The sequence below is a fragment of the Rhea americana genome, unplaced genomic scaffold, assembly GCF_003343005.1.
Source record: "Rhea americana isolate MKP2758 unplaced genomic scaffold, rheAme1 scaffold_76, whole genome shotgun sequence".
Classification (NCBI taxonomy): domain Eukaryota; kingdom Metazoa; phylum Chordata; class Aves; order Rheiformes; family Rheidae; genus Rhea; species Rhea americana.
The window spans coordinates 842,929-867,115 of NW_028186934.1; the positions used below are offsets into that span (position 1 = coordinate 842,929).

The following is a 24,187-nucleotide window of genomic DNA, read 5'->3' on the forward strand; positions in this document are numbered from 1 at the left end:
CTACAGCTACAACATAATCAACCAGTTTACTTCTCCAAACCCTCACTTCATTTTTGTACCTACTGGAGCTCACTGAACCACTTCAAATATTATAGCAGTTTATTCATATTTTGAAATGAGAATAGTCTTTGCAGTAGTTTTCGCTAGGACTACATTTCAGAAGACTAAGAGCAACACCATCTCCTATACTTACATGCTAAGTAAATGAAGTGTTATAACGCATAAGTGTTTTTACAGCACAAGAAGAGTCATTTAGTCCTTATGCAAAAAGTGAGTACAYCTACAATTGTTGTGGAAAAGGGTATTAGTTAAACAGAAGCTTGGAAAAAGTTGAATTAGAGAAAAAAAAATTGCAAGAACTTGTTTATCCTGGAGTTTATCAGGTTCCAAAAAATAAATAGAATTCAACAGCTATAGTTGATTTTTCATAATATTATTTATTAAATTATTTATTTCCTACAGACAATTGGATAAAGTTCAGTGCATATTTATCACTGATGTTTGCTTTGAGTGGATAAGGACAAAATAGCCCACCCYATGGACCTGTTATCCATGGGCAAGGAGAGGCGAGGAGAAGGGAGGAAAATAGTGCACGTATGAAAAGAAAAATGGTCTGTTCCGGTAGATTTTGTCTGCTAGGTTATACATTACTAGCTAGAGCTATATGGCTAGCTGGAATATATTTGTAGGCTAGAGCCACACACAACATTTTTATGCAAAAAAGTTGACTTTTCTAGAATTCTGTTTAGCAAAACAATAAGCAGTGTTATTTTAAACAGTTTATTTACATTGCTTGGATTGGCAAAAACAGCTATATAAAAAGCAGTTAGACAAAATATGACATACTGGGAAGCATCACTAATTACATATAGACATAAGACAGCATTGTGGTGGTTAAAAAAGACAAAAGGAAAAAACAGAAGCTGAGAACTCCTAATACAGACAGACAGCTAAACCGTTAATAATATGCAGAAATATACATATTTAGATGATTGTTGAGATGGTGTTGGATCGTAGCAGCTGTTGAGAGGAGATGAAAGAAGCATTGGTGTGAGTGAAGACACTAATGTATCAGCAATTCGAATAAAAGCCTTAGTAGCAATATACCTGAAGTTTAACACATCAAAACCAGATCCTGAAGTTTCAGCTCCACACCAATAGTCTCATGTATTAAATAAAGAACTGTTAACCAAGTATTTGGAAGTTCCTTTTAGTTACAGCTGTTTCTGAGAAAAAAAAAAAAAAGACACATACACCCCCCAACACAGAGCATAATTATTTTTCTAGGACTTCCACTTCAAAGAATTGAATTGTCCTGAATCACTTTGGGTAGTCAAAGCTAGTCCTGGCCTTTAAACTTATTGTTCAAATAAACCTACATAACTTACCACTGTGTTACAGTGAGACTGCAGAAGACCATAATCGAATCACTCAAATAAGAATCTATTTCTTTATAAACAGCTACATTTACAAAATATCTGGAATAAGCAGCTGTACAACAGGTCAACTGTCATACTTAAAAGGTCAGGTAGTATAACACGCATCTCCACGGAAGACATCAACAGCTCAGGTATTAGAGTGCTCAGCCAATTGCTGAAGCAAGGCAAGCATAAGAGGGTCATCCAAAATAGTGATATGTTAAATGAGCATCATCTTCATTTCAAAATCTGACAAACTAGYTTATTACCTAGAGGGGATAGTTTTTAATGAAAGAAAACGCTTCCATTATGCTGGTGAGAAAATAGATTTGTGCAAGAGAACTTTGTCTTAAATAAAGACCAAGTTGCTTGTTCCACTGATTAGCCGATCTGCTTCAATACAACTAAAAACCCCTTGTGATTAACTTAGTGTTATCTAACATTTTGCTAATTGTTGCTAAGTGCTAATGACTAAGGTACCATTAATGTCAGTAACAGGTCATTCGAACAGCCAGCTGCTTGTCAGTCACTGCAATATAGCATTGCATTTTAAAACTRCTTCATATCAAGTGGGTTGTTGATCGACTTAATGTGTGACTCCTTTTTTCAAAGACTGAAGGAAGGCTGACCAAGGAAGGAGAAGGAACACCCTGTTGGGGAAAAAAAAAAGTTATTTGGTCATATATTATCGCTATGTCAATACTGCAGTTGTCATCCTTCCACCTTGAGGCAGAGTGTAAGGAATGTATCAGTACAGAAGAAATTTAAGATTAGAAACTTTTAAAATTAATGATTCAGCATTTCTGAATTTTGAATTAGATAAATATGTAGAAGATGGACAAGCAATCCACAATTAGGAAGAGGTACAACATTTGATCTAAACAAGGAAACAACCAGAACACCTAAGGTCACTTGTTTTTGTTCTGAGGGGCAAAAAAATATTTTTAAATTTGTTATTATATATACACACTTCAAACAGAACAAATCATAAAATCGCTAAGGTTGGAARGGACCCCTGRAGATCATCTAGTCCAACCCTCAAAGGAGTAGCCCATACAGGGATCAAACCCACAACCTTGGCGTTATTAGCACCACGCTCAAACCAACTGAGCTAAACCTACTGCTCCCCCAATTATCTTAGTAACAACTTCAACTCTCTCAATGAACTCACTCAGACAAGTTTCTTACAGCTTTAGTTTCTTATTCAAGACGGGATTATTTCCCCCAACTCAAGGGGCCTGAAATCCAAGCCTCACTTTTTCCCTCATGGAAGCTAATATACATTATATAAATGTATGTATACATACACACACACGTGCTTACTACACTCAAGTCTTGAAACCATTCCCATTTCTCGTTTTAAGGTATTATATTGGCCTGTACATAATATGTAAAACAATGTTTTTGAAAATACTTTTCTACTCTGACCCAATCTTATGATTCAGTCAAAATGGGTTTTACACAAGTTAAATAGAGTGGAACAGTGCAAGTGCAGAAAAAAAAACTGACACTCCCCCCACCACCACCCTTAAAGCCAGGGGATTTGTTGCGATACTTCTCTCACTCCCTCTTATTAATTCACATTCCCACGTGCCTACCTCAAGTGGGAGACAAGAGCAGTATCTTTATACTGTACCAATCCAATCACTGCACTTCAAGCACACCGAACCGCCTGTATTATGGTACATGCTAGGCAGTTAGAGAAAAATACACAGGACAAAGGCCCAAGAGCAAGATGTCCTACAAACTACAGGCTTATGAATGTATGTTTATTCAGCATATTGTTTACTCAAATACTAGGAGTGAAAAGGAAGACAATGAAAAAAATCCCTCCAGATCTAGTCTGCTATACTAGACTGTACTAGGAAATAGGGTTTGGGCAAAGGGCGCAGAGAAGAGCAGCAAATCAGTAGCAGGCACACGACGAGGACTGCATTTTACCAGATTTTCTTCGATACATATGGAGGATGCAATTCACTCACGTTTCTCAAGATTCTTAGGCTGCAGTATCTGTATTCTTCTAACCTTCAATGTCATCTCACTACTTTCACTGATGTTTTCACCATACTATTCAGGRTTCATGTACACCACATTTGTGCACAACTGTCCTAAGATAAAAATCATGAACGACTTCTAACTGCACCGTGGGAGTGTCTCACTTGCTCAGAAGAGGATACATGTGTCTGACAAACTTCCAGCTCTACTGTACAAGGTAACTCCTGGTTTCTAGTATTTACAGCAGATTTTTCTGTATTCTCAGCATGTTAAACCTTATTAAATGACGCTACTCAAGATCCACAGTGAATTTTTTAAACTAATTTGTAGACGTGTTACTTTAAGACTGTTAGAATGAGATTTGCATCAGTCATTAAGATAATTGTGATCTTAAGGTTACTTATTTGGTCTGCATAGCCAAATCACTTACCGCTAAYGACGATGTACTAGTCAGACGGTTGCCTATATAACTCTCATTAGCTGAGCAAGGACTTCGTCCTTCTGTTGTACTATGTGTCATTAAAGCCCTTCGAAGAGCCCTCTTTGGTGTTTTGGTGAAAGAAAACGCTCTTGTAACCTGAGAAGTTTGACAAGCATTGTTATACATTGACAAAACCCAGGCCACAATACCACCACAATAAACTTCTATTCATACTTTGAAAATTGGTAGGACAGGACCCAAGCCAGAAGCACTTGGTACCTCCTCCTTAATATGACCATATCAAAAGCAAAATCATCCCTTGCAAGTTCTAATTTTAAGGCTCCTCCTCACCCCTTCTCTTCACACTTCTGTCCAAATACAAAGGCAATGCTTGGGAAAAAAAAAAAAAAAGAATCGGGAAGAGGCCAAAATGAGGTCAGGTTTTGTAAAGCCAGGTCCCCTCTGTTAGATTGCTTTTAGTTTAGTTTTCTGCAGCTTCCAGACTATAGCAGCCTCTACAGTTTTCTCTAGGAAATGGTATYATCATCTTGAACATAGTGAGCCTTCTGGAAGGCTGCCAAGAAGGATGGGGAGCAGATTTCCTCCTTGCTGTGTCATACTCAGTCACCCTTTCTCACATCTATAAGCTTTAGTGGAACCTGACCCAGAGCACAGCCAAGGCAACAAGCAAACAGGCAACCTTTCACCCACCTCCCCAGGCAGACCCTTTCAGCAGAATAGGGTGCACTTCTTTGGTCAGGTAGTCAAGAACAGATAAGCCATATGCATAGGAGTGTATACGTCCACAGAGACCAACATTCCACGCTTTCTTCATGGCATTGTAGAAGTCTGTTTTATTACCCTGGACATGCACTATCTACCTTTGAAGTCCTACCTTTGAAGATACTTAAAGTTAGGTAATTCTGTGTAGTTTTAAGATTTTAATTCATTCAATATGCTAAAAGTAATTAGAGCTGGGGTCAGTTTTACATTTAAAAAATTCAAAATATTAAACTGAAAATAAGTTCCCTAACAGACTCAGAAACCRCTACATATTGCATATGACCATAATACATAATACTTGACTATATACACATACTCCAAAATTAGTCAGTCAAAACCCCAGACACTCCCCCTTGCTTTAAGGAGCTTATACTTTGAGTTTTAACTCAGATTAAGTTTTTCCTGTCACTAAGTCCTACAAAATGCCTGAAACAGGAACATTAGCACAGTTCTCAGACTATAGCAAGTTTTAATGAGAAATACAGTCTTCAGAGTGTCTTACCTTTTTTGATGTTTTCTTTATTGCTCTGGATGCTCTGCTTAATGTGCTGTCCATATCTTTAGTATTTACTTCAATTGAATCAGGATCAACCGTATAAATGAGATTTTCCTGTAGACAAAAATCACCTTAATAATGGTCCCAAAAAAATGCCAGCTCTTGTCAAAATATCGTTCCTTAGCTCATTAAGTCAAATTTAGAGGGTTTAAATTGTCATATTTCTCCATTGTTAACTCATAACATACAGTTAGGTAGCTATTTGCTTCTGTGACATTTCACAAGATTAGCTACTGGTGCAGTCTGTTTATGGAAACACTTCATCCATCAGTTTTAYGTTTGGTTTGACTCGGTCTCTAATGCAGCATTGACCAAAATAAAGGTAATAGCTCTGAAGTGTGCCTGAGGGGTTTAACAACATATATATCCCTTTAGCCCTCTAGCACACCTTTGACTCTTTCAAAATGAAATCTTGATAACTTCAGCTGTCAAATATTACGATTAAAACTTTCAGGTTAAGACCAGCAGATGTTTCAGAATACCCACAAGTTTTTCATGCCTCATTCTTAAATGCTAGCATGTCCAAAGCAATTTCTTTCTAGCTACTTACAAAAAAGAGGGAGGGAAAGACGGGGGGGGGGGGGGGGAATAGAGAAAGTGATGGGGGTAGGAAATTGATGAGGGCTTTTTATTTTTTTTTATTTTAAGAAAGGATAGTTCATCTCAAAAATTRCTTTGAAAGCATAAGCCTACCACAGAGTGAGCTATACGGCTCTTCCTACTACGAAACAAAGTGGTAGAGTTAAAGCCTTGACTGCCACCGTGTGGCAGTCAATTAACCTCTCTGGCTCTTGCACGGGAACAGACTTCTTGAAACATCCATAAAAACCGAGGGACGAGAAAGGGGCAYGCTTTAACTGAAGTTCAATTTAACGTTTAAACCAGCAGGACAGAAGTACGATACAGTTGCTACAAAGAGGCAGTCACAGAAATTTATAATTAGCAGGACTTAACATACTACATTACAACCTGTTAGCATGTGATTCTGAATGAGGGAGGGAATAGATATAAGAGGGAATAGATATACAGGTATTATATAGAGACTAAATGTTCATCAGAAAAATCATTTTCCACTCTTTTCTGTTGTTATGCTTATCAGAAGAGACACTGAATGAGTGATTTAGCCAAACGGAAGTAAATTAACACTCTATCAATATTTTTTCCACTTGATATTTAAAAAGTAAAGGAAGAGCAAAAACCCAAGCTTCTTATTCATGAGTTCCTGGGTAAGATATTAAAATAGCATCTTTGTTCTATTTTGCTTAGATCTCAACTACCTCTCTTGAAATGAGCATGTGTTTAAAAACCCAGACAGCCAAATATTCTACAATGAGAGTACAAAGTGGAACATAAAGCATTTCTGTCCTAAGTGCAAGTTGTTTCAGCTGCATGTACTGCAGTTATATTCTGCAAATTTAAATGACTGATGTACATACATTCTGGGATAATTAAAACATGAACTGAAAGTCTCTTGCCCTAATTGGGGGGGGGGGGGATTTATACTTCAGATAAGTAGTTTTCTGGCTGTGGAAAGCACATACTTAGCTTCTAATACATGTGGAGGCCAGTGCCCCCTTTATTTCCCTGTTTAAGGTTATAAGCCTCTGTTTATAGGAGGAAGATGCTTCACATCTCTTATATTAGGGTGTCAAGACAGATAAGGTGTAAAACAAAGTCAACCTAATACAAAAAGAGTAATTCAAAATATGCAATTCTTAATGCAGGGATGGTAGAGTACAATGAAACAGTACAAGAAGCAAGCTGAAAGTAATTCTGTTTAGACCTGCTCTACTATAGATTTGCAGTGCAGACCTTAAATTATAAACAAACTTGTCTGCAGTACAGAAGAGTGAGATTCTCGATTTCATTTTAAATACTTATTAGCTTCTGCAGAAGCCAACTTCCAGTCTGTTTCCTGCTCCACTTAAACTACTCAGTTGCAGACATGCTAGAGCAAATGTTTTCTGCTCTACTTCTGCTGGAGCATGCCTACTATTAACAAGTTCTTGAACTTCCTGTATTTCATACAAAACAACACAGAACATTTTCAACCAGTGCTATAGCTCTAGAGCACTTACTGCATCTGCTTTACAAATTGTGTTAGCCACGTGCCGACACAGCGTCTTCAACCAGTCTTCTTTAGGAGGTTCTTCAGCTGTCATCTGGAAACTGAGTAGCTTGTTGTTCTGCTCTGTAGGTGGCCGCACAACTAAGGCAAAAGCTTTGTGGCAATCTACAGTTTAAAAACATGACAAGACAACGACAAAGAATGAGATTTCACATAAACCTAGAAATAAAAATCTTTGGAAGACTTATCCCTCCATCGGTCTGGTACTAGACATAGCAGCAAAACAACTTGGTGCAAGGATTTATTTTTACTTGCCCAACAGCGCTACTGTCAGTGATAAAACTGCTATGTGTTCTGTCCACATCCTTCATGTATCAAAAGGCTGCAATCTGGCAACTTTAATCACCAAATAGTTTGCATGATATAGTTTGCAGACTAGTCAATCTTACTCGATGTAATAGTAAATGTCAATTTCATTTTCTAGCTCATGAAATGTCACACAGATTTCTTTACCGACAGAGAACCAGGTGAGCAACATTTATTCCTGTCTCRCAAAATGGGTAAACAACAAAGAAGTCTGTATTAAGTATGACATACTAAAGTAATCAAGTTACAATGATTTTATTGTTTAAATATGACATATGTTGCTTACTTGATGGCAAAAGATTAATCAACTGCTGATACTCCTCTATAGCACAGCTGAAGTGTGCTGAACACAGTCAAGAAATGAGACTGCACCATCTCAAATTCAGAAGGGATGCATCAGAAAAGCAATCTTTAAGAAAGCTACTCTAAGAAAGAGTAGCTGACCTCTCCCAAGATTTTCACACACTCAAGCTTGTAACAATTAGTAAAAGGTATGCTGTGACTGGTTCCCATTACGTAAGTCTCAAAGTAAAACTAAGTATTATACTGTAACAAGAACAAAACAAAAAACACCCCACACATGTAGAATACAACACAATTATAGCTTAGCATTCTCTTCGATGACAGTAAACCTTCATCCTTTACACTCTGAAACGCAGTTTTTATTAACTATCACGGTACTTCAAATCGTACAAACCTTCCGTCTCCCTGATATCTAGCACTTTCTTGATCTGGGAGAGAGGCATGAGGACAACATGCTTGAGACATGCAGGAGGCCTGTTGTGGCCATGGGGACTCTTGAAAGCACCAATAACTTTATGCCGTTTCCTTGCAATCTGTGGTTAAAGCAGAAGAGAGAGGTTAAAGTTAAAGGTGTATTGCTAATGTCTTGTTTCCCCTCTATAATCTTATTTTTTAGTATATGGGAATGCATAGGAACCCTAGCTACAAAACAAAAACAAAAAAAACCCCACAACTCTAAAGAAATCACACTACCCTATCACACAAATCTTTATGGAGCTCACCTACCTCACTACTCACAATCTCAAGTCTTCAAGTGGCCCAACAGTACTTGCTACTTAGCATCAATACCCTCACCTCTGAAAACAGTCAGAGGCAAAGCAGTTTTGGATCATAAATCTCAATTCTACCCTGCAGAACAAGGAAAGGCCCTTTGAAACCTACCACAAGGCAGTCTAGATTTAAGCAGACCAGAGGACTGTCTGTGCACATGAACCAATTTAGGCTGTGTTGTGTCCCAGAAGAACCACTTGCTGCTGCCTGTGCATACAAGCCCTTTCTAATATAGGAAATAGCATGTGTTTTCCTGCACAGGAATTCCTGCAGGCTTTAACAAAAGCAGCACTTTTTTYCCAAAAGGATGTACTAACAGAGCCCAGTAATCCTACTCAGAAAAAAACATGTGATAGTTGCATAAGGTACAACAGAGAGCATGATGTTCTAGAGAGGAATTCAAAGCAAGCATCAAGGGATGACACCTAAGGCTTGCCAGAAGATAAGCATAGGATAAAGTTGAGCCAATTCACAGGACAGACCTGCCCTGAATATCTTCTTAAAAGTTGTTACATGTAAAATAGCTATTATTAAAAAAAAAAATACTTTTTCAATAGTGTGCTGCAGCAGCAAATTAGATCATTCCAGTCTTTTTTGCCACAGAGATCTACATTGGTAAGTAAATGACTTGAAGGGAAAGTAATTCTATTGTTTTTATTTATAACAGTATTGCAATCTCAATCACAACCAGGTGTCATGCAATAATTGTATCAAGTTGTGTGAGTTTTGCTTGGGTTGGGCAGCAGAGGCCTGTTGGCCAGTTTTTATTTTACTACAGCTATACTCCACACCTTATAGCTTATACAGGAGCTAAGCTGAGAAGCTGTATTAAAAATGTTTTCATGTTCCTTTTCTTCCTTTATGAGGAATGGAAACTGCACCAATTTGACTCCCAGGAAGAGTTCATCACTAGTTAGAACAATAAGCTATTTTACCTTTAAGTTATGCTTAAACCACTGATTTCAGATTTAGAGTAGTCTTCTACAAATCCCCCGACATTCTTTACTGCTGAAGACAACAGGTTCTTTACCAGTGTCTTTTACAACCTCAATTTCTCCATTTAAGTCTCCAAAACCCAGTTAGATTACTCTTCCTCCTAGTTCTTCCTAACAGCAATTACTGACATACTGCCTGCTGCAGACATTTTATATGTGCCTTCTACTATTTTCTGTAGTCTTAAGCACAAGCAGATAGGCTTATCTCAGAGGCCCATTATCATCTTACTTCTAATTTTACTCATATTAAATACAAATAAACCTTAAAAGGATCAACATGCTACTGAAGCAGGGACTCCAACACTCTTTATCCACTGGTATGGTATTCAAAGTGCAATTCAGATAAGCAGTTTAATACTTTGAAAATGAAATATTCTGCTCTGAACAGAGCATGAAAGCATACAGATACTTAATTTCTATTGTTCACAGGAGACTGTACAAGTGTACAATGCAGAAATGCTACTCTTGCATTTATCTATGGAAAAAGTTTAGTGACTGGCAAAATAAGCATCAGTCATCCATGATGTCAGTTTTCAAAACAACACATTAGAAGTACTAGTCTTATTTCCAGGAAGCAATGTTAATCCCTTCTAGAAAAGAAGGCCTTTGATTGCTCTTAAGCATCAACTTCTTGATCTGGCTGCAAGACAGTTATCCAGAACTGACTAGCTGCTTGTGTTGGCTTATACAATAGCTACTATAAAAGCAACATCGGTGTACATTACGCTATTAGATTGCCCTGACTTAATTATACTTCACAATGCTTCTAAATTTTACTTGTTTATATTGTTTAGCATCAAGCATTTTGTAATTCAATTCACAAGCTGTACTTACATAGTAATCTTACCTCTAGACAATCATTAAACAGGAAGAGTGTGACCTGCTCTCCCCTGTCACAGAGGTCATCACTGAGTGCAACAGTTTCCAAACGCTGAACCAAGCTTCGGTGAGAGGACAAGAGATTGGCCTATAYGATAGAAGCAAAAAAGTTCATTAAGTATTTAATTCAAGGGTGAGATTACCACTTGCAACTTAATCCAAGATACCTGTTTAAGTAGTATCATTGCCTTATAACCTTAAGTACTTCTGCAAAGGGAGCAAACTAGCGCTCCATCATTTTACAGGTACGCAGCTTCAGAGAATTTACTTACTGGACATCCATCAACTTCATAGACAACATCAAAGATCTGCCTTTGTGCTTCTGTTTTTCTTTTGTCTTCATTAATGTGTCTGAGAAAAGCATATTATATTTATTTTCCATATTAGGCAGCACTAAATGAAGGTATCATATTAAGGATGTATAAAAATAATGAAGCTGAACATTAAGAGATACAGTTCATACAGCAGTAATGAAAAACACAAATCAACCACATTTGATTATTTAGAAAGAAATGTCCAAATACCATATGCTGAGTATATAGGAAACTTCAGATCTAGAACACCACTCTTGCGCGTTTTAATCAGAGCTAATATATTGTTTGGTTAATACACATTTTACAGACAGATTTTGAACTAGGGACCAATCCAATATAGTTCTTCACATCCTGTAGTTTTCCCCAAGCCAGGGCTACAGCTCACTGAGCTCAAGGATCAAGTGCAAGTATAATTATTATATTAGAAAGAGTTTTGTTATTAAATTAAACATTTGCCAAATAACAAAGGATGTCTCATTGATGGAAGCATATGTTACACTTCAAAAGAGGTGAGACTTATTTAACTAGCTTAAAGCCGAAGCTGTTTAACTGGTGGAGTGATGCCAGGACAGAACCACAAAAAAGACTAATCTTCCACCAGTAGTGCGTCCTTTCAGTTTTAAAGATTTAAAGACAACAACACTTCTTCCACTATAGAGGGAATATATGGTAATAAAAGGGTTAGAACAGAACAAACTCAATTTCAACTTCATGCTGAGCTCAAGTCAGCAGCTGTTCAAGTAAAAGTACTGGGTACCAACACCACAGGCTCCTTCAAAAGCTCTGGTATAGAATGAGCATGACAGTGGCAAAATGGAGACTGGTCTGGTAAAACAGAGATACAGGTTAAGTCTTGCATAATCTTTCCCCTCTACCCACTCTTCTGAAGAGGAATCCCTCTAACAATCACGGCAGCCGCAACACTCTGAAGAACATCTACGATTACGTACACTTACATGGAGACTAAATGTATGACAAAAATATGCTCCAAGTTAGAACAATATACAAAGAATCAATAAGTCTATAATAGTATGCTATAGTATCTAGCAATATGCTTCATAAAATGAATATCGCTTACGTCATCACTTCCTTTAATGATTCAATAGCTCTCTCTAGAGTTACTTTGTCTGGGTTTTCTTCTGCTGTATGCTTCTTAAGATCTACAATTTTAAGAATAGCATAATAAGTTTTCAGGTCCTTAAAAACCAATGACCTTAAGAATATAGAAAAGTAAAAATAAAAAGACATTTTGCTTTGAAGTTTACACARTTTCACACTTAAAGCTTATTTCATCCCTCTGAATTACCACTGAAGCCCACCAAAGGTCAGTTTAGAGTGTTCTTCAGTCACAGACATGTTTAGTTACATATGCACAACTGTATTTGTAGGTTGATGCTGAACACTTAGTATCCAGCCTCCAGATAAGTCTAGCTGAATGTTAGGCAGTACCATAATCAGCCAGTTAAGATGGCCCACTATAGGCATTATTATCAACTGAGACTTGCCTCTTAAAGTCAGCATTATCTTCACAGCCCCAACACTACTCCCTCCTCTCCCCACCCGACTTGCGTCTCAAAAGAAACAAAAAATTTCTATTTAGACCATAATGCAAAGGAGATAACTGAAGAAATCACTGCTATCTTAGAGATCAAACAGTCTTGATTAAGCGGTGAAGTAGGCTAAGCAGCAATTGTCCATGGATCTCATCAGAACATACCCTCCCATACACACATCACACTGCTCAACTCCCAAACTATTCAAAATCAAGCAGACCATGTGCCATTTTCCCTGAAGTGAGAAGACATAGAAGTCTTTTTCTAACTAAAAGAAAAGGTGTTAAGATTTTTTTTTWAATAATCACTACTATAGCAAGTGATTCATACCAAGTGGGATACATGAAATTGTAGCCTTGTTTCTAGTTTACATCAGCTGCATGTGAATTTAAGTTATATTGATATATTTGAAAAGACAAAAGTTAGAGTACACTTTTCCTCTACCTGCATGCTGCAGTCAGATGTATGACTAACCGAAATTTAGCCAAAAGTATGCTTTTATTCAGTAATTGGTCTTGTTGACTGCCAATTAGCACAATTAACAGTCAGCATAGACTTTTTTTACATGAGAAAAAGTCATTCCTAAATATGACAAAAGCAGCCATTTTAACACCTTCATAAACAGAAGGATGCAAAAATACACAGTATCATTATATTACCATTTAGAAGCAGAGCAACACTAGGCAGCCTCTGAACAGGACGGATAAGGAGTTCAGCTAGGCTTTGACGGCCACATTCTGGTTTAGCTTGGTTTATCTGTGGGAGAAGAAAGAGGAGAAAGGAAATAATTCTCTTTTTTCCAACGAAAAACAGGAGAAAAGTTGTTTTCCTTGAAACTAATATTGTGTTAAAAAAATTGGGGGAATTTCTCAATACAGATGCTCTTGATGCTCAGTCACTAACAGATCACATTAGAACTAGATATTCTGAGAACATAAAAGGATAAATACTAAAAACACACTGTAGATTTGAATACAGCATGTTTTTTAAACTGTCCAAATTATCATCCCCTCACAGTCCATACTCCAGATGCTGATGCTAAGATTTGAGGATGGAAAGTGTTCTCATTCGCTTCCCCATCTCTTAGTTTTCAGTATTTGGATGTAATTACCAGTATCTCAGAAAAAAAAGGAAGTGAAATTTGTCACTTTGATTACCCCATTATTTGACAAACCCTCAGATACAAAAGAAGAGTTTAAGTTGTATTGCTCTATTAATGAACTATACATGTTTATAGATGGGGATCATCTTTTTCCCTAGGTCTCCACTGTTATGCTCTGTTATTGTTATGCTATGTTATTCATCAGTTACAAGAACGTTGAGATTCTACCTCCCTGAAACTTTACAGCTGAATAAAATTAAGTCACTTTAAGAAATACAAGTCTTTTAAGCACACAGAGAAGGACCAATAAAAGAAAAGCAGCTCTAACTATCTTTAAAGAAAGTGAAGCATGTATTTAGGAGAGGATAATCAGAATCTACATTTTCATTAATAGATTCATATAATCCAACTATTTTGGAAGCTCCTAACAGAGGGAGGACTTGGACCTTCTAAGAAAAAGCCTTCTGAAGAGCTTGAGGGATTGGAGTTCAAATCCCTTCTTTTTTCCATCTTGCCAAGAGATGAGCTTTCTCAGTTCTACATTCTTCCACCTTCTGCATTAAGTAGTTTAGATGGTGATGAGTCTTCCACATTCTACTGAAAAAAATTAGTTTTGCAGACACTTACCTTTAAGAAGGCATGAAACCTTGGCTTCTGTTTTTCACATCTTGTAATAGTTTCCTTGCTCATTTCAAAGAAATTCACAAATGGAGGGTATGTTTTCAATAAATCTTTTGACTGAAAGGTAAACAACTGTTATGACTCTGCTTTACGTGTCATGTAGCATTGTATGTATATACAATGTCCTGAACTATACAAAGTTACTCAAAGGTATAGCTTAATAAAAAAATAGTAATAACAAAATGCAAGCTCACAAGACAAGTTAGATACTTTTGAATGCCAGATGCCCAAGATTTCATGCTGCTGATTAAATGCAGACAGCTCCAAAGAAAAAGCTAAGCATGAAAAGGCAGATCCTCATCTAGCAAGATATTTTTGGCAAGAATTCTGGAAGTCGCATACAAATATTTTCCCCATTGCATACTATCATCTTTGAAACATTAGACCATCACAAGCAATGCTTAAGACCAAGCACTTTTGAAAGCAAAGCACAATTTACCCCAGTATGATCAGGTCAGTGAAAGAACAAGATGTCTAGTAGACATATCTTAAAATGCAGTGTAGTCCCAGACCTAGTTTCCCTATTCTGCACACTCTGTACTGTAGAAAACAAGGACTCCTCATGTACTTTTATATTTCAGTGTTCGAAGGAGGAATGTGAGGCGTTCCTGTGAAAAGCAGTTCTTCCAAGTTCTTTACTACTGATTAGAAGCAACAGACAGCTAAGGTTACAGGATGAGCTCTTCACATCTGAGGGAAAAGTATGTCTGTACAGTTTTGAATTAATGTTCTCAAACCATATCTATTACAAGTGTACAGGTATATACATTTCAGCTTAACTGTGTAAGCTTGGATTACCTCTACAAGCTAACTGCAACTAATCTAACTTGTAATTCATAATTCTAAATAGAAAATATAGATAAATTAGTATTCTCTCTCACTCAGCAGTGATTTGCGCTTGCCAGCTCCTACAAATATATTAATTAACTAAGAAAGATAATAGTTTATAATAGCTCTAATGCATAAAATGAGAAACAAACTTACATATTTGAGAATGATGTCACCAATACTTCTGCTTTCAGTCCAATTCATCATAAGATCTTCAAGATCTTCCTAAAATATATAGAAGGGTGAGGGAAGAAAATWCGAGCCATCCAACCAAAACAGCCATCACAAGCCTCTGTACATAATATTAATGTATTATGGGATAGTTTGCATGCCATTCCAACTGCCACACTTGGACTGCTATGTAAAAGAGAACTCTTGAGTATGGTTAAGCTGGACAAGTAGACATTTACTACTCTTAGTTAAGTTTCTRGTTAAGTTTCTTCTCTAGTTCTAACTCAAAATATCATTTAAGTTACAACCAGAGTTATGAGACAGGAGACAGACATAGAAAACTAGCTTACATTCACCAGAAGCAGACTCTAGACTAACTTTGAGGATACACAGAAGATGTTTATCTGTYGGAGTGTAAAGATACTGAACTATTAAATACGCTAACAAAGCACTGTTTGGCTTCTTTGGTAGCAGAGTAGGCAGAGATGAAATAATAAATAATAATAGTAATAAAAAATCCCAGCATTCCAGATCTCTAACACTGGTCCATTTATTGCATATCTTAACCTTGCTAGAATGTGAACTCCATAAAGCTGTAAGATGAGACCAGTGTTTTGCCAAGCATACAGTTAGCATGGAAACATACAGCTAACAAAGCAGGCAATCTTAAAATCTAAACAACTTCAGAGGTTGTTTAGGTTGATGACAAAAGACCTCCATCAAATCAAACACTCAGCTTTGAAGCAATGGAAGCAGAGTGTAGCAGTGCATCAGCACTAGCCAACTCTGCCACAAGACAACAACACTATGTTCACTAAATCACTGATCACATCCCAAGCAAAATTTTTTTTTTTTTTAAAAAAAAAAAAAAGCATATGCAGAGTTGATCTAACTGTAAATAGAAGACTGCAAAACTAGTACAGGATTCCRAGTCCAGAACAGAATACAGAACTGAAACAGAACTAGCATAGATTTCCCTCACTTGCTGCACCAAGGTGTCAAGGAAAGTGAGATCAAGCTGTTAAGCTTGTATCAGCTTGATAAGGATCAAGCTTATTCATCGTCAGCTTGTAATAGGGTCGCAAGGGCACAACTGAAGTTCAGGATTCAYCTTAAGTGAAAAGGATCCATCATTAACATTGGTTTGTTTCCGCCAGCTATCCTCTTATCTTAATCAGGCTTAAGGAGGAGGAAAGCAGACAACCACATCCAAGCAACTTTGCCTGCAGTGCATACTGTTCAATCCTAGCTATCATGCATGCAAACATGTTCTGCTTTCCTCTTCTTATGAGAGTATATATCAACAGCTAGCAGTCATTTACTAGCCATGATCACCCCTCCCCCCCAAAAAAAAAACCACACACCCTGAGTTACAAGCATCAGTCCGCAAGCCTCTGTATTTTAAGGGCCTATTGCTAAATGCAGACAGAAACACATATATGTCATTATTTAATGGAGATTTTATGACTTCATATTTCATGAAAACCAGTAATGTAATATGCTGTGAGACCTAGTGGTGGTTTCTTGTAGCAGAGAGTTTACAACCCAAATCAAAGTGTACATTAAATTAAGAGAACTCAACAATACAATCTGATAGGAAACTTCAGTCAGCACTTAAATAGGCTTAGGTCAACATCTTCAGAAGTAGAAATCTAAGCCAGTTTTAAGGAGCTAGTAATTTGTGAAAACCAGCTCAAAACACTTTAAAGAAGAGTAAGTTTTTCCTAGTAGGTGATAAAAGCCAATTTCCTTAAACACAAAAGATTCCTTACAGGAACCTGTCTAGAACCCAGGAAAAAAAATAAAAGGAAATTCTTTTTTAATTCCAGAGCTTTAGCTATCCTTGCAAGAGTCCTTGCTCTTTGCTTTAGTAAAAACACATATGTTTGTGTGTTTTTACACACAAGCAAAACCACTGTGAGGTTTTGCTTCCCATTTGAGATCACTGGCCAYTTCGACGACTTTTGCATCAGTTACAAAAGACCTCTTATTGGAAGAGGTAATGAAATGGGAATAGGACACGCCAGGTCAAAAATAGCAATATAAGTTACAAACAAAACACTCAAGATTCCAGCTCATATTTACAAATAAGTGGTAAATCCTAAAATGCATTTTGGATTCATGTATAACTCCATAGAATGAACAGTACGCAACAGTACTAGGTGAATTTATATCCATCCAGCATTCTGAGTCAGTGTCAAAACTTTCCCTATAGAGGGGTTATTACAGAAAAAGCTTACCTTGATTTTAGTGTGCACATCAAGAATATCTGGAATGCTGCCAAATATGGTCTTGATCTCTTCCTGCGCAAGGATTGGTCCTCCAAGTTGTCCTTCCTTTTCCAGAGGTACTTGAAACAACTGATGAAATAGAGGAGAGAGGGAAGGGGGAATAAGGTACAGGTGGGGGGGGGGAGAGAGAGAGATACAGTCATTTACTAATTTCTGTTCTCCTTTCCATCCTCCCCTCACTGGGTTAAAAATAGTTGTGAAAGTAGTGTTTTTCTTCCAGATCACACTTTTCTGTGCAACCTTGAGGCATTCTGCATCCACTTAGCAAGACTGTTATGGAGGAGGGGTTTTAAGATACAAGCACTCTGTTCTAATATTACTACAGCATAACCTCCTTTCATCTCTTTCTACTCTCATACATTTTACCTCATTCTTTAGGCATTTGATCAGCTGCAGTGGAAATGAACTTCCTAGGGCTGAAGCTTTTCATCTAAGCTGCTTGCTACTCTGATCTTCTTGCAGTAATCTTAAGCAGAAGAAGAAAACCTTCACTAATAGCTTAAAAACTAGAGTCATGAAGATATTATTCTCTTGAACTTTGGTATTTCCATACAAACACCACTGCAGATCCAAGATTATAAGTTCASCCTTTTTGATTTAGATAAACATTTTTAACATGTCATTTTACCGACATGAGACTTACTTTCTACTATCCTCTTTCATGGACCTTCGAAACACTCAAACCCTCAAAAGGCTGAAGATTACAGGTTACGGGTAGGGAGGAGAAGGGAAAAAATACCCACTGATCTAAAACACTGGCTGTCTTATTACAACTGAAGACTGTACCTAATTTAAAACCAGCTTACCTGAATGATTGTTGTTAGAATATCAACGTAGTTACTTTCCGTCTGATATAATTCTTTTGCAACCTGCCATCTTGCAGACTGCTTCGGAGGCAGAGGAGTTGAGTTTTTAGAAGGCCTTGCACAGGATTTTGGTGTTTCTGATGAGGAGATATTAGCAAAAGAGAACAGAGCTCTATTACAATATAGCCCCYGTAAAGTTCACCCTTAAAGACAGAAACCTTCAAAATTCTCAGGGGAGGATATCTTCTTTATTAAGGCTATTCTATAGGTTATTCTGCAGATAACTGAAGTCTTTAGAGAATTACTTTATTACAGCCCTATTGTAGAATAGGGATAATAATGTATTATTCTTCAAAATTAATCTTAAGCTAGTAGACCATTTATTGGTCGTGCAATGAATTAACCTTTCATGTTACATAGAAACCAAGGGTTAGGTGCTGAACATTATTTATACATACGGCATATACATACATATTTTCCTATTTTTAATTTGCCAGGTAAAGAATTATCTTTCAGCTGCCAACTACCCTTGCATTAAGTAAGTAGCTCAAAGCCATTTATTACAATCACTCTTTCCTTCCAAATTTACTGTTTTATCCGGGGGGGGGGRGGGGGGGGAAGAACACGGAGTCATTTTCTCTTGAAGTGAAAGCTGATGGGGGATCTAGGGCACTCTTAGTGTTTTAARCTCTTAGTTTTTAATACTTATACGTGTATTTGGTAGCAGAGAGCTTTACTCAATCATTCTGATGTCAAAATTCATTACTCTCACAATTAGTCTGAAATAAATACCTTACCTGTTGTTTTCAAAATAGCAATCTTTTTGAAAATGTCTGCTGATGTTGTATTAGGAGAAACTTCCGTGTCAAGGGATACAAGAGCACTAGCGTTATCTAAGAGAGCTGGTCTTTCAGAGTAGGCTGATCCTGACTGCATTCCTTCAGGATTATCACTTACAGGTTGTGCCTCATCAAGACTACTTATTCGAGCTGTATAGTTTTCCATCGGTAGTATCTCTTGATACCTCCTCTGTATGATGGAACTGGGACTTGTTTTTAAACTCAGGTACTAGATTTTGACTAACCCATGATTTTGCAGTTTCCTCTCTTCCATAAGAGCCATGTACAAAAATGTTAAAAGCTCTCTGCCAATCAACTGATCAAAACAAGATGGTGATTTACATTCTTGTGAAGTTTTACACATAACACAGTTTGTTAGCATAAATAGTATTACCTCAACAGAACATTTCAAAGGTCCAGGAGGAATGGGCTTTGCAGGAATTTTCCCTTTAGTTCCTTTAGAAAAGGATTCTTTGTCCTCCTTTCTCTGAGTATCCTACTAGAGGGGTTTCTAGATGGTTTATTGTTAACTACATCGCTTATTTGCTGCAGATTGTCAGCAGAGTATTCCAAGCATTTTTGTGTAACACTGTCCTGTGCTTTTATTTATCAACTGCAAATCTTCTGCTTGTTTTCCTTTAGACTTGAATATATTTATTACAAAGACAGGGGGCAGCCTGGCCTCTCTCTGTGTCTAAATTCCACACTCACACTTATTCGGTCTTCTGCACACTTTGAAAAGGAGAAAGCCTGGAATTACTCAGGAAACCTGTAGCAGAACCTGTAAGACTTCCCCACCACTACCGTTATGACTTGTACAACTTGCAGTGAGCTCTTATCATTGCACATATGTCTGAATGAAGGTTTTAGCTCTACCTCCATTGGTAGTGCTTGACTCTGGAGTGTTAGAAATATCCAGCAAGGACCCAATAGAAAGTGAATGTTCAGCCGAGGGGCGTTTCCGAGGCGGGAATGGCGACATGTCAGTTTCTCTGGTCAGCTGGGCAAGAGTCTCTTTCAAACGTCTTCTCTTACGGTTGCTGTTTGGCGTATTCAGAGAAAGCAGCGACACAGACTTTTTGAGGCCTGGACTCTCCGACTGTAGTAAAAGAAGAAAGTCTAGCTTCATATCTTTTTGCTTGCTGTTTCCAGCTCAACTCAGTGAAAAGATGAAGAGTTAGGTTTACAGATAAATACACAAAACTCTTCTTAGGGAAGTTCAGGGAATCCAGACAAAGTCCTTACTTTTAATTAGAAGCTACACTACTATTTCGTTTGAATAATAAGTTTGACCTTTGGGAAGCAGGAAAAAGGTTTTCCAGTGCTAGCAAGTTCCATGTGGCAAGCGTAAGGGAACCACATATTAGTTGCTAAGTCAAGAGCAGACAGGCAGGTCATTTACATTCTTCAAACAAGCATGTTAAGCATAAAATTTATAATGACTTATCTAGAACTTAAATGTTGCTTTAAGTTGTTAAACCTCTGACTCCTATTGCAAATCCTTATTTTACAAGCTCCTTACAGCATGAAAGAGTTCAACATACCTTTTCAAATAAATACATGGACTCCCCAGCTCTGGCATCCATTTGAATGCTTCCCCAGAACCACTGAAGGAGAGGAAAAAAAAACACAACCTATTAAAAGGCTTCATATGAAGTTAAGAATATTCAAAATAGTGTATTTAATTTAAGACAGTTTGCATACCCATATGCAAACATGTGGCTTATTCTGAAAACGTAAGTTTGTCTCACATATGCGGTAGCATATGGATATATTCTTTTAAGAATTTATTAATACTTACCTCTTGTTTTACAACATAAAGCTTTTTTAAAGGTTCAAATGGAAGATCTTTTACTGTATTTTCTTCAACCACTAAGTGTGTGCACCTTTCATCACCAACTGGTAAATAATGTCCTCCTAGATAAAGAAAACAAGATAAATTAGCAGAACTTCAGAATACTACATATAGAAATCAGTAGCTTATTTAACAGTTCTGTGAAATCCAACATTAGTGGGAGAAGAATCAAGGAGAGATTAACTTTTTAGCACACTAATCAGTTGCTGGGCTTACATTACACTCCTGATTCTAAAAGCTGTCTACTGCTGGTAGTAAGTAGAATGTAGTGTGAATAGTGAAGTACACATTGAAAAGCCAAGAGAATCTGGAGTTCAGAGGGCTTTAAAACCTCTCTGCTGATAAATGCAGCACTTGTCTGAATAGCTTTTGTTTCTTAGAAGAGCAAGCCAGAAACAGTCACTCTAACTATATCCACAAGCTAGTTGTGTATGTCACATCTTTATAAGTAGCTTCAGGTAAAAGAGGTCAGGAAGAAAAGCAAACCAACCAATTTTTACCTGTTTTGAGGAAACCTTGCTGTTACAAGCTTGCTCTATTCCCATTTCTGTACTTCTATCTGTACACTTTAGAAATACAAGACTGGAGACCATTAGTGATCTGTTAGGTCATTACTGTCAGTAAGATTCTTTGCATTGTACTACACTACCAAAATATGAAAAAATCTTCCAGTGAAGCACTTTACCAGTGAGTGATGCTTCATATCAAAATTGTAAACATTATGTAGTTCACAGAAAGCATGTACCAAGTTACTTGCCACAACACTGATGAGAACTTAGGCAGAAAACACACTGTATGTAGCTGATCTTCCAGGATGACTTCAAGCATCCTGTAATTATTTCTTTTTAAATTTGTATAGTTTCATTCAGACTTGGAAGTATAAAGCCTTTAATATTAACAGGAACTTATGCTCACACTGACATCTGAAAAGCAATTTGGCTTCTAGAGTTGAAGATTATTCATTAAAACTTTAGGATTCATGATCCAGCATTTTAGCCTCAGCGAAATATTTGTACTACTGAAATATTTATCAGATATAAACCCCATTCTTTTCCATAGGTTAACTTTCATAAATAATAACCTTGCATTTCTGTCATTTCTTCCATGCTAGCTTTCTCTTCATCAGAGAACCCAAGGAAACTTAACATGCAGTCTTTGAAGGGAGGAACCTTGAACTGATTTCTAAAGTCATCATCAGCTGCACAGAAATCACTGAAAAGAGATGCAAAAAAAGGAGTCACTAAATCAGTGGTATGTCACTATTTAAACATAAGTTCACAACACCTCTCATAAACAAGGTGCAAGTTTAGGGGAGGGAAAGCAAATACCTACATTTCATTCCTTTTTTCCCAAGCCTTATAAATCCACTCTGCTTTCATGATAGGAGTACCTAGACTCACAGCAATCTACAAAACAGAAAGGTACAAGCTGCAACAAATGAACTGTCCATTTAAGTCCTTTCCATATCAAGAAAAATTCATAACATTACCTTTACTTTTCAAGACAAATACTGCAAGAAATGAGTATATTCTTGAAAGAATAATGTTTGACAGTGTTTTTACAGTTAAAAGTTGGAATATGTTAACTCTTCAGTGACTAAGAGATACTATCAATAGCTATTTCATCATTTACTCAGAAGTGCACTGTTAGCCCAATATCCTTCACTACTCAAAAATGCAAAACCAAACCCCAGTTCCAGTTGAGCGCAGGACCTGTTCTTCTTTCTATAGTTTGTACTAAGAAAAGCAGCCTGACCTGCTTTCCATACAGAGAAGGCAACAGTTCCAATGGTGACTCCCATGACCACTTGAGAAAGATTATTAAATTTTCCTACTTTTCTTTTTTTGTTTTGAGTTGGCAGTAAAGGAATCTTTGAACAAAATTAGAAAGTAGGTCTTCTCCTTCAACTGGAAAATTAGAAAGAAATTTGAATTTTTAGTCAGCTAAAAAATCTTAATAAGAGGGAGAGTCAAGAGAGGTTACATAAGCAGACATAGCAATGCCAATCTATGGTGGAAGCTGTAAGTTAACTTGTATYCACTACTTGTGAAGATGTCCTGAAGGGATGCCATTTTGATGTTAACAGCTACAAAAAAAAGCAATATTTAAACTTTCAAGTCTTTCTTCACATAAGAAATAAGAATAATTAAAAGAAGATGCACAAAATTTGGGCTGTGTTCTGCAAGTTACTTTGAAGCTTATTGTTTGGATAGGCAAAAAAGCAGGCATATTGCAATATAAACACTTTTTGTTGATACAAAGATAATGTCAGTACTTAAGCATCTCTTGTTATTTACTACATTTGTCTATTAAACTTTCCTGCGTTGAAGCAATTTATACTATTTGGAACAATATTAGAGACAAAAAGGTGCCAAAGCTCAACGCTAGCTGGAGATAAACATGCAGTTACAATCTATTGTTATTAGTACAGAAAAAGCAGTAACTTATGAGCTGAGCTATAATTTACAGACTCAGACTACAAAAGCTAAATTCTGAAAGTTTCCATGAAGTATCAATTCAAGCTTACTTACTCTGAATTTGTCTCCTTGTGTTGAGTTAGCCACCAGATGTGTAACTTTAGAGCTAAAGTCTCTTCGAATAATTCCACCCATATGATGAACCAAGGTCACTAGCTTAACCTGAAAATTAAAGGTGAAAAACTTTCAATACATCTTTTGAAGTATATGGTACAGAGTAAAAGAGGTACAAGCATGGTTTACAGTGTCACTTGCAGGAGGTTACACTAAATGACTAGGAATTAAATGCTCCATTTTGTTCTGGAGTTAAAACAAAAATGTTAAGAAGATACATCTGGTACACCAGAAAAWTTATTAACTCCTTTCTTAGCATTCTATACAGCCTTGCCATGCAGCTTGAAGACAACCACCCAGGCTACCACTATTCTTGTGGCATCATACATAATGCCTTTGCCTTCTCACAGGCTAGAAAGGAGTCATGTTATCCATCATTGATATGGCCAATTCTACCTAAACCAAAAGCTTTTTTTTTTTTTTTTTAAATATAAAGCATGATCTGTCCAGTTTGAATTCAGCTGATCAAACCTAACTACTAGCCCTAACACTAAGTATATTTTTCATACATCATCTTGTCCAGATGAAGATGTAAAACTATATTACTAGCCACATATTCCCAGGAATCTAATATGGAAATTATGTGCCAGCTGCATCACTG

General features: G+C 36.9%; 1 protein-coding gene across 3 annotated transcripts in view; it reads right to left on the reverse strand.

Annotated features, from left to right (window-relative positions):
- Window positions 1-1,230: 1,230 nt before the first annotated feature.
- Window positions 1,231-24,187, reverse strand: part of ECT2 (epithelial cell transforming 2) — a 28,717-nt gene continuing 5,760 nt past the window's right edge. For all 3 annotated transcript variants that reach the window (XM_085322282.1, XM_085322280.1, XM_085322281.1), the window contains 19 exons: window positions 23,527-23,634; window positions 22,328-22,401; window positions 22,077-22,207; window positions 20,942-21,057; window positions 20,685-20,747; window positions 20,017-20,239; window positions 18,302-18,438; window positions 17,445-17,564; window positions 15,190-15,258; window positions 14,152-14,262; window positions 13,082-13,178; window positions 11,948-12,029; window positions 10,828-10,906; window positions 10,524-10,643; window positions 8,305-8,443; window positions 7,252-7,406; window positions 5,120-5,227; window positions 3,844-3,990; window positions 1,231-2,068 (listed from right to left, as the gene is read on the reverse strand). In XM_085322282.1, coding sequence (XP_085178408.1) covers window positions 1,979-2,068; window positions 3,844-3,990; window positions 5,120-5,227; window positions 7,252-7,406; window positions 8,305-8,443; window positions 10,524-10,643; window positions 10,828-10,906; window positions 11,948-12,029; window positions 13,082-13,178; window positions 14,152-14,262; window positions 15,190-15,258; window positions 17,445-17,564; window positions 18,302-18,438; window positions 20,017-20,239; window positions 20,685-20,747; window positions 20,942-21,057; window positions 22,077-22,207; window positions 22,328-22,401; window positions 23,527-23,634 — 2,169 coding nt within the window. In that variant the 3' untranslated portion in view covers window positions 1,231-1,978. The remainder of the gene's footprint in view (window positions 2,069-3,843; window positions 3,991-5,119; window positions 5,228-7,251; window positions 7,407-8,304; window positions 8,444-10,523; window positions 10,644-10,827; window positions 10,907-11,947; window positions 12,030-13,081; window positions 13,179-14,151; window positions 14,263-15,189; window positions 15,259-17,444; window positions 17,565-18,301; window positions 18,439-20,016; window positions 20,240-20,684; window positions 20,748-20,941; window positions 21,058-22,076; window positions 22,208-22,327; window positions 22,402-23,526; window positions 23,635-24,187) is intronic.